The sequence below is a fragment of the Atta colombica genome, unplaced genomic scaffold (genome assembly GCF_001594045.1).
Source record: "Atta colombica isolate Treedump-2 unplaced genomic scaffold, Acol1.0 scaffold47, whole genome shotgun sequence".
NCBI lineage: Eukaryota > Metazoa > Arthropoda > Insecta > Hymenoptera > Formicidae > Atta > Atta colombica.
In genome coordinates, this window is record NW_017259536.1 from 2,378,742 (window position 1) to 2,389,366 (window position 10,625).

The following is a 10,625-nucleotide window of genomic DNA, read 5'->3' on the forward strand; positions in this document are numbered from 1 at the left end:
ACGGGTATTTCAACCCTACCGATGTCTCGTCCGTTTTTCGCGCGCGTTTCCTGCGAGTGCGTATTTATTCGTGCATGCGCCCGATGATGGGCGAGTGCGTATTGTTGCGAAATTATCACGGCATTGTCATGCGCGACTCGATTTATTTTGTCTATTCGGCGGAAAAGTGCTTTCATTTGACGCGACCGGCAGAAAGGGAGAAGCACGTCAAAATCATGGAGAAAGAGAAATGGATGGAAAATGTCATGAAACGAACAGAGACGCGCGGACGAGCGCGATGCTCTCCCCAGGCGTTCTCTACGACAAAAGCTCTTAATTCGACAAAGCGTCCGTTGAAAAGGGACAATAGTCGACTTTCAGTAAATAACGATTCCTTCTTCTAAACACCAATCTTCCATTCCGCTGTCGCAAATGTCGTTCTATATTGAAATATCAAACACTATGATTTTAATCGCGTAAAAATGACACTAACATGCGTGTTTCATGAGATAGAATTGTTTGGCAACGTTAGACTGAACTGCATGGAGAAAAATAATTGAGAGATAGATATCTTACAAGACTAGTAAAAATATTCTGGCTATTTTTACTGTTGAATTTGTGATAAATTTTATTTAAAAGTAAAAATATCGGAGATTTAAGATAAAAAGTATATTATGATTATAGTACATCATTTCAAGTGACTATTATTTTATAGTAAAATAAATCATACTTTCAGTAAAGCAAATTATACAGTAAAGTAAATTGTACTATTTGCAAGATTGACGAGCACAAACAACTTTCAGAACTTTTATACATGTATATATTTATTTTACTATGCAGTAAAATAAATTTTATCAATGCTAAGAAAAAATTTTTGTCGATAAAGTAAAAATGATTATCATACGACAATCTCATTTATTAGAAATGTAAAGAAAATTTTACATAAAGCACGTATCCCTATATAAACTTGATAATTCCATAAAGTTTACTAGAATTTTAGTGTATAATATTGTGTACATTTTTCTCCGTGTGTGATTTTTAAATAATTCCTATACATTCCTATATTGCGGTTTCTAAAATTTTGCTGAATTGTCGATAATTGCGATTCTTGTTTCTAAGATTTTATTGAATCCCCGAGGTAATTAAGGAGGGGAAAATTAGGATTTTTTTGTTAAGATTGCTCAGCGTCGGAGAACGTGATTCGAGCGAGTGAGTGGGCGAAAGAATTCGAAATCGGATTAGCGAGAGCGATGGGACGCTCGATTTCGTTCCCGTCTGTTTCGACGCTTTCATTTTTCCGTCCCTCCGAGAGTCAGATATTTGCATTACAAATACACCTTCACCGGGGTTTTTCTCGTTTCATTAAATTCGCTTTTTTCTCGAGACGTAGACCTCTTCCTCTTCGGCCTGTCTTTCCACCGTCATGAATGTACTCTCGCATTCATCCCCATTCTAGCGCGAAAGGGTTGTATTAAGAATTTTAATACCGCGGGAAAAAGTTTGTCGCCACCGAACACAGAAATCGTTTGTTCCACGGACGTGTCCTGAAATATAAAATATCATAGCGTTAATTATTAGTCGACGAATACTGGAAAGTTTCTCTGTGATCGTTTCTGCTTATTAATGATTGCTTTTCTGAAAAGTTGTCATCTATATGATGATAATTACTCTTAATGTATAGATTGAATAGATTGAAAAGATGAATAGATTAAATAAAAGAATGAATAGATTGTCTTGCAAATCATGAAGTAAGTATTAATAATAATATCAATTTTTAATAATTTTTTAATATTATTTTTAATGAAAAAAATTTTAATGTAATGAATAATATTTAAAATTTAAACGCTTTACGATTTTCTAAGAAATCGGCACTATTTATTAGCGATTAATTTATCGTTATAACAGAAAAATCATTTGACTTCCATTATCTTGAATCTTCATTTATAATTCCGTTCTCTTCAAAAGTATAATATATAACAATTTTTAAATTTATTTATTCGTTTTATTATTCGTCGAAATTGATAGTAGATTTATCGGACTCACTTCAATCTCTTTGTTAAAAATGCCAAACAATATTCTTTTATGTTACATCTATAAATTTAGATTATTTTGATTAAAATACACTTACAATTAGTATTTATTCTCTTTATGCAAGTTTTATCATTGTAATTTCTTGAAATTACTACCTTTTAATTGACATAAATTAAATGAGTTTTACAAATCCAGCATCCCAGCATTGATTGTATTACAAATTTCAGCTTCAGAAGATTAATTAGAAACGAGAAAAGAACATTTTAGCGAATAATGTTTTCAGTGTTACATATAATCATCCTTGCGCTTATTCTGATGTGTTACGATTCCCACACTGGATTTCCGTCTGATGGATGTTTACTCCTCGCAAATCTTTATTTCTCGAGTTCGCTTGGATGATAATCATGTACGTGCCGCGCGATCAGATGCTCCGATCAGAAACGGTTACACGGATTTGTTCGTTACATTAATGTCCCGGTAGTTATATCCTGACGAAATTGAGATACGATGGTCGGCTCTCCCACGCGGTCGGCGTGCAACGCTAACGTGAATTATGGAGCTCGCGTGCCATGCGATACGCAGGCGGCAGTCGAAAGATACGAACGCCGTCATTTTTTGGCGTGAGATATTTACGTGGGAACACGATCTTCCCAAATCCCCTGCGCTATCGATATATTTTATGAGCATACACGCGATGATCTATAACCGTGCTGCAGATCGAGACACATCTCGAGAGAAACACATCTCACTAGAAAGAGAGAGAGAGGGAGGGGAATGAGAGGAGAGACGAGAGAGAGAGAGAGAGAGAGAGAGAGAGAGAGGAAAGAGAGGTCGGATACTTTCTTGATATCACATAATTTTTACAATAATAATTTTTTCGACAAGACAAATTTCTATTTTGGTTTTACTTCCTAATCTGCTTTTAAAAAAAATATAAAATTGCATAAAAATCCGATATTTAATTATAATATAAGAGATACTTTAGATCTACCGAGTCATTTATCTAGAAATTTTTTAATTAATTTGAAGTTAATTTTTTTTCAACAAAAGCATTGAGAGACCATTAGCTTTTAAGTTGCGCAGTTCAAAAGATTTGTTGAAAATTAAGTTAAGAGCGTGGCAAATATAGTAATAAAATTTTATCCTTTATTAAATTTTAAATCGACCTGATTCTCTTTTTCTCTTTTTCTTGAAGGCTTGCAATTTGAATTTACAATTGGTTACAAAAGTATTTAATATTAAAAATCGAAAGATAATAATTTTTTAATTCTTTCTTTTCTTTTAAAAAAATTTGATTTTAAACTACAATAAAATTATGTAACAAATTAAAAGATAAATTGTTAAATTTTTAGAATGTACATAGTGACAACGAAATGTGTTATATTCCTATCGTTTTATTCCTAAATATTACGTCCTAAAAACTTATAGCTGAAAAAATGTTAAAGATCCGAGATCTTATATAAAGTCTCGTGCCTACATCTAGTCTGCAATGTTGTCTTAATTAAAGTTGGCTGACTTCTGGCTTGTTGCGTCTTTCGCGCCACTCATCAGGCTCGTCCCCAGGGGTGCAATTTACTCGCATCTTCTCCTTTCATCCCTTCACTCAATCCCACGGAGCAGCCGGTTTTAACTTGTCGTGTCTGCATTTATTCCACCTAGCTTCTTAAATACATGGTGACGAGGTGCCGTCTTATTTTACATCATCTAACGCTGATCGGCTTATTAATTTATGCGAGAGAGGTTTTAATGAGGAGAAAAGGCCATTAACTTTCGTCTGATAATCGCCCCTTATCCATCAACAACTTTTCCTTTCGCTGTTTTACATAGAAATAACAAATATGTATATTAATACGGTGTCATGCGATTTTTTGATTTATTGAAGTAGAAAGCGGACATCTTTTTTTATTATAAATTTAATATGTTTCTTTAATTGTTTTTATTTATTACGAAAAAAATATGAGATCGCACGTGAAAGTATTTACATTCTAAGAAACAACGAAGCAAAGCCGAACACGCATAAAATAAATTTAAATTTTTTATAATATACAATCGCGCGAAATAAATTTATGTGCATGAATTAGAAGTAGCAGATGTTTCAAAACAAAATCAGTTACAATAAAGTATCGTCTTTAAGGTGCGCAATCTCTTTGTAAATTGTTTAATTAAAAATCAGCAAATAATCCGAAATGCAATTAGAGAAGGTAAAGGGAAGCTATCGTGGAGTTAGGCATTGTCTTGAATAAGAATCACCCCGATTGTTTCTGAGCATAATTTGAAATGGCATTCCCTTTTTGTACGATTATAAACCTAAGTCTGATGTAGTATCCTCTTTAAGACATTCGCTGGTCAAAGGTCCTTCTTGGTCTTTACTATGTAAAACAGTCCCTGCATCCCTTTGTCCGTCGGAACAGTATCGAACGTTAAAGTTCTGTCCAAACGAGATGACAGGCCGCTCGCATTGTATACGGACAAGAATTTCTTCGCGACACGATCCGTTCGATATTTATTTAGTAGAAACGAAGGCGTACTTCACCCATGGGACCGTCTCAGATTTTCATAGCGTAAGAAATAGATTTCAACCTTCGTTTTCACAGTGTCGCTGATTTTTCAATATGATTTTCTATAAATGTACATAATAATCTAACGTAAATTATTTTTTTTTCTAAACTTGACAATAATTTTTGACAAAGAATGCCCATTCAAAATCGTTCAAATGTTACAAATATCTGTAAAAAAAATTATCTAATTTTTCTTTAACTCTTCGGAGCCACTCTTAATATGCCGTATCCGAGTTTACTTTTACTCTGCTATATGCTATAATTTTTATTAATGAAACTACTACTTTTCTTATTATTGTGAAACTTCTTGTGTTTAGCATTTTAATTGTTACAATATGTTCATTTTTATAGCAATACTTTTTATAACACTAGTGTGGTAAATATGTGATAATATGATATATGTAGAAAATGATACATGTGGTTAACTATTATACGAATAAAATGACTACAAATAAAATGGATAAAATGCGCAATTTGTCTTTGATATTGATATATTTTATTGACTTCGAGACAACAGGATACCATCTATAATCACGCATCGAGACAGAATTGCGCGTCATCCTTTGCCTATGCCGACGTTATAAATGGGATGTTATAAACGTGTAAGTGTCGTTTCGTCGAGCGATAGTGATGCGATCGTGGGCGTACAGGGAGACCCACCATTAGCCTGCAGGTGTTGGATATCCCAGCCACGCCATCACTCCCTCATTCCGGACGATCATGCTCAAGATGATCCCCGGAACGACAGGCGGAAGTCTCGCTATCTCGCGCGGGAACGGAGAGTGGCGGAGAGAGTAAATAATCCTCTTCTGTATTATCCCTGCGAGTTCCTGGAAATCGTTAATGCGTTCACAAAATTGCTCCGCATCTTCGCGTCGTCGATGATCGGATTCACTTTGTTGTTTTTAATTGTTGTTATCTCGCGGCTTGTTATCTATTAATAGAATTGTCGATTCTATTTGTATCTATTGGTATCGACACTTTAGTTGTTCAGCGCTATAGAAGGGAGGAATGTACGCGTTTTCAACTAGCATTCCATTTAATTCAACAATTATGAGAAGAAACAATCAGTTTCCACGTCTTTGTGTTACGCGATTCAGAGATTGAGAATGATTGAGTATGTTGATCAATATCTCTGAAAAGACAAATCACAATTCAAAAAAAGATATTTTGTAATCTTGCTCTGATAAACATTAGCGTGTTGCGAGAATTACACTAATTTGTTGAATATGATATCATTAGTTTAATTCGATATAATTAATGATAGGCAAAACATTGTAGTTGTACTCATGAGAGTATCTTAAGATTGGCTTAAATATAGCGCTGCTTCATGGCAATTCCTTCCTGTAATTACATTTATCCTCGTGAACTTGCTTATGATAACGTTTCGGTCTGACTCGGCAGCCATATTCGGACCACCTGCATTCTACTTGCTCGTTAGGGTCTAATTCTGGTTGCGCGGAATAATCGAATCTGTTCAAGTTTCCTTGATAGCTCTTGTAGTTGCATTTCTGTTCGTGTATATATTTTCGTCTCCTCGGAATATTCACCATGCAACCATACTGCTTAAACTTGCATTGCACCAATTCTTCAGGATCGCCGCCATAATTGTTATCAGTGATCGTCGAGAATGTGAAGCCATCGCTCATATCGTTCGTATTCTGAAATACGTTTCCTTCATGGTTCTTGTAGTTGCATTTCTGCTCGTGTATGTACTTTCGTCTCCTCGGAATATTCACCACGCAACCATATTGCTTAAACTTGCATTGCACCAATTCTTCAGGATCGCCGCCATAATTGTTATCGGTGATCGTCGAGAATGTGAAGCCATCGCTCATATCGTTCGTATTCTGAAATACGTTTCCTTCATGGTTCTTGTAGTTGCATTTCTGCTCGTGTATGTATTTTCGTCTCCTCGGAATATTCACCATGCAACCATATTGCTTAAACTTGCATTGCACCAATTCTTCAGGATCGCCGCCATAATCGTTATCGACGATTGTCGCAGACGCGAAATCATCGCTCACATCGTTCACAGTTTGAAACATGTCCTTGCTTTTATAGATGCAATACTGTTCATGAATGCTGCGTCTCCACGGCACTGTTCGTACCTTGCATCCTGCTGCAGAGTACGAACAATCTACCAAATCATCATGGCCATGATGAAGATCGGTTGGCATGTGTTTCTCCTCCAAGTACGGTCGAAACTGACACCTGAAATTATGATTTGGTATCTTAGCATTCATCTAGCAAACTAACAGAACCATAATTAATTGCTAGTTACAATTTCCTGTTCAACAATATATAACTGTGACTCGTGTGTTAGAGAAAGTTTTGATTATAATATATTACATATTGTGTTATATTAGAGTAGTGATGCATAATTTGTAGCTCGCTAATTAATTTTTTGCGATCCTCTGTGTCTGCTCATAGTCGAAAATATAAAATTATAATTTTTTATTTTAGGCAATGTATTAAAATAATAACATTTTTTTGCGTAACAGTTTAACATTTTTATTTTTTAGGTATATTTAAAAAAATCTTTAAGAATTTATATTTGAAAATGTAACTTATATTTAATAAATAAATGACATCTTTGTCAAAAATATTTGATTTTTACAAATTTTCTTTACTTTTTGTTTCTTTATTGATGAGATAAAATTCAAAATTAATCATTCTCATTAGGAATGCATCGGATAGTAACATTATTAGATACCGGATATTAGATATCCGGGCAAAATATAACATCAAATATTTGGAATCCGATCGAATATCCGAGAAGACAATTTCTTCGAGTCGAATATCCGAGAGTCTTCTAAAAAAAAAAAATCTATAGGGAAACAGATTGTGATAATTTTGCAACAATGTATAAGATATTAGCACCATGAATATGTATATTTATTTGGAGAACATGTTATTTGTATAAGAATCAACAATTTTATAATATCAAATTTCAACCGGATATGTCCTCGGATGATATCCGGCTATCCGGTCGATAGTAAAAAAACTGTTGGATAATACCGGATATTCGGCGTATTCCCTAGTTCTCATAATTATTTTTATGCAAAGTGTACGATCATGTACAATCATCAAAATAAATAAAACTGGAATAAAGAAACAGATATACATTGTATCTTAATATTTTAATAAAGAAATTATACTCATACATATAATATAATAATTATATATAATAAAATTATATATAATAAAATTATATGAGTATAGTGAATTATATTATGCCAAATAGACATTATGCGACCTGCAAGATTTTGATATTTCTTAAAATGGCCCTCAGATTAAGGATGTACTGGCGTTAATGTTCTAACATTGACAATAACTCGAAAATTTAATAAATTGGTGCTATTTATTATCTAAAGACATATGTCTTCAGATAAAACCTGATTCTCTGTCTAGTTTACAAGCTATCCAATTAAATTTTGCATGAGTTCTTATATGGAATATTCCTGATGGAAATAAATCGTTGAAATCGCTGAAAATCGCTGAAATTTATATCAGTTGACCTATTTTAGTATAATTCATACTGAAGTATGAGTTAATTGATATAGATTTTAGCAATTTTCAGCGCTTTATTTTAACCGAGCAGCAGCATATTCCCACTTATATCAACAAAATTATAAAGAAGCAACATTGCAATTTCTAACTTTATTTGAGAGTAAATAAAACTTTGCAACATTTCTAAAAAAAATTTATATCGATTTACTAATCTTCATCAAGATATTAATGCAATATAAAATTTTGAATGAGTTACATAACATATTTCGACTGCTCAAAACGTGGCAACAATGTCAATTATTAATGTTACGAAGGTTAGTTTATATATCTTTTTGATTTTTAAGTGATATCTGATATATATTAAATATTATTAATATGCGGCACGTCTTTTGTTTCTTATAGTTGATTTCAAGGAAAATTTACGTCCAAAAGTTTTTTATCGAATATAAATAATATCAATTAATATAATTTGGCATTATAAACGAATATATTCATTTATAATGCCAAATTATATTAATTGACATTATTTAAGTCCTACACACAATACGGCGCATATTTTAATTTATAAAAATATAGAATTTCATCAATTTCAAATTTGAGGAACTTTTGTCTGGATTGTATAGAGAATATCCTTAAAAAGATTGCGCATCACTATTAGAATATTGATGTTTGCTAGGAATGAACCAGAGCTCTAGATATTAACAAGAATAGCGGAATCTTTTGATTAATGATTACCGATAATCACATTTCGCTATTGACTCTTTCCTTTTCAATCATCATTCTAATTTATTATCCAATGAGCGTTCAGTAATTTCTTAATATAGTTGATTTCTAGATTAAGTTAAAGATAATGAGTGTTTGCGCTACTCTTGTTAATATCTATAGAACTCTAAAAATGGATGCAATTCATGCAAAATACGATTGACAATTGAAGATTACAAATTGATAACGACGATAAGAACAGCTTTTATTTTCACCTCGATTCATGAAGCATTCGCAAGTGCTCTGGTATTTTAACCCAGCATCCTAGATAAGAATACGAGCAGGGTTCGAGATGCTGATTTTCAGAAGGCACGAATGGTTCCCAAACTTTCCTTTCGTAGTCCAGAAAATCATTCATCGATGGCGCGCTAGGATTATAATCGTCATAACGCGACGGCTGGGATATGTTCTTCTGTGATGACAGGATCTCCACATCCAACGGTGCCGCGCACGTGAAGCAATTGTAATAATAAGGCTTGCAACGGTGGCATATGGTGTGTCCGTTAATGCACGAGTATCTGGGCATTAGTTCCATCTCCATGAAGCAAATGGGACAAAGGCCCTCGGTCTTGAAGCGCTCGTAGAGATTCGGATACAGAGTATCCATGATCTATCGAGGAAACGGTTATTTAGTGCTATAGTCCTTCGGTTGTCCTTCTTATCGGTCTTTCGGACTGAGATTGAGACGAATCTACTTCTCAGCTGAGTACAAGCAAAGCCAAAGAAAAAACCGGCTGCTCGTTCTACTCCTACCGCGAGAAGATGAAGAGAAATTACTCTGTGCTCTTTCACTCGCGTAGAAGAGCAAGCCAAGTTGTTCTTTTGCTATGAAGATTTATGTGCAATTCAATATAGAATAATGGAGGACTTAAGAGAGGCGAACTAGGGTTACGGCTAAAGTGCAAACAGGATTAGGACGAATGCGCGGCGCTAGTGTGCTCGTTCAGAGATATGACCTGTGATTATTTAATCAAGTGCGCTTTGAATTTTGTATCTGATAACGATCACGAAAAAAACATTATTGATTCTCCGATATTTAACTGATATCCATCCATACGAATGATCGACGACTTTTATAAAGGTTTATTTCAAATATTTAATCGTAAAGCGAATCTTAAAAATTATAGAGAGATCATTAATTCTTTTTAGTTATTATTATTGTACATATTTTCATTCCATATTTTCATATCATATGCCAATATTTATTATACAATTCGACTTTTTTAGTTGAATTTTTATTAATGATATTACTTACTTTATTTAGCTATTTTCCACACGAGATGGAAAACAGAGGCAAGAATAACGCGTGATGGAGAACAGGAAAAAAAAATAGCCGGAGCGACACGTACACTTCCGAAAGCACGGGCACCGTGTGTCATCGTCAGCCTGTCACCGTTCCCTTATCTGCCGAGACCGATAGCGCGACTTTATCTGATAAAACGTTCCGCTCATGATAGAGAACTGCTTCCACGTTTTGCTACGCCAGATAAAACGCTCGCGCTCGGGCGGGACAATAAGGCAGGAGAGAAAAAAAATGCTTGCTCTCGTTGCTACGCGCTTCGCGTCACCAAATGGTAACCGCCTCTGGTATTTATTATGCTCGTTACATATGCAGATAAAAAATTGAGAATATAAGGCGGGCGTGCTTTTTCGCCGACGGGTCGTTTTGCACGCGCCGTGCTTGGAATTAATTAACGATTATTCATATATCTCCATGATATTGCAGAGCGTCGCAAAGATTTCTCGCGATTTCTCTTCACGCACGAATTCCTCGATCAAATC

General features: G+C 34.3%; 1 protein-coding gene across 1 annotated transcript; it reads right to left on the bottom strand.

Annotated features, from left to right (window-relative positions):
- Nucleotides 1–4,949: 4,949 nt before the first annotated feature.
- On the bottom strand, nucleotides 4,950–10,218 carry LOC108691505. Its single transcript, XM_018199274.1, has 3 exons — nucleotides 10,099–10,218; nucleotides 9,059–9,453; nucleotides 4,950–6,782 (listed from the first exon to the last, which is right to left on the bottom strand). The coding sequence occupies exons 2-3, from the start codon at nucleotides 9,448–9,450 to the stop codon at nucleotides 5,897–5,899; spliced, it is 1,278 nt and encodes a 425-aa protein (XP_018054763.1). The 5' UTR covers nucleotides 9,451–9,453; nucleotides 10,099–10,218; the 3' UTR covers nucleotides 4,950–5,896.
- Nucleotides 10,219–10,625: the final 407 nt, after the last annotated feature.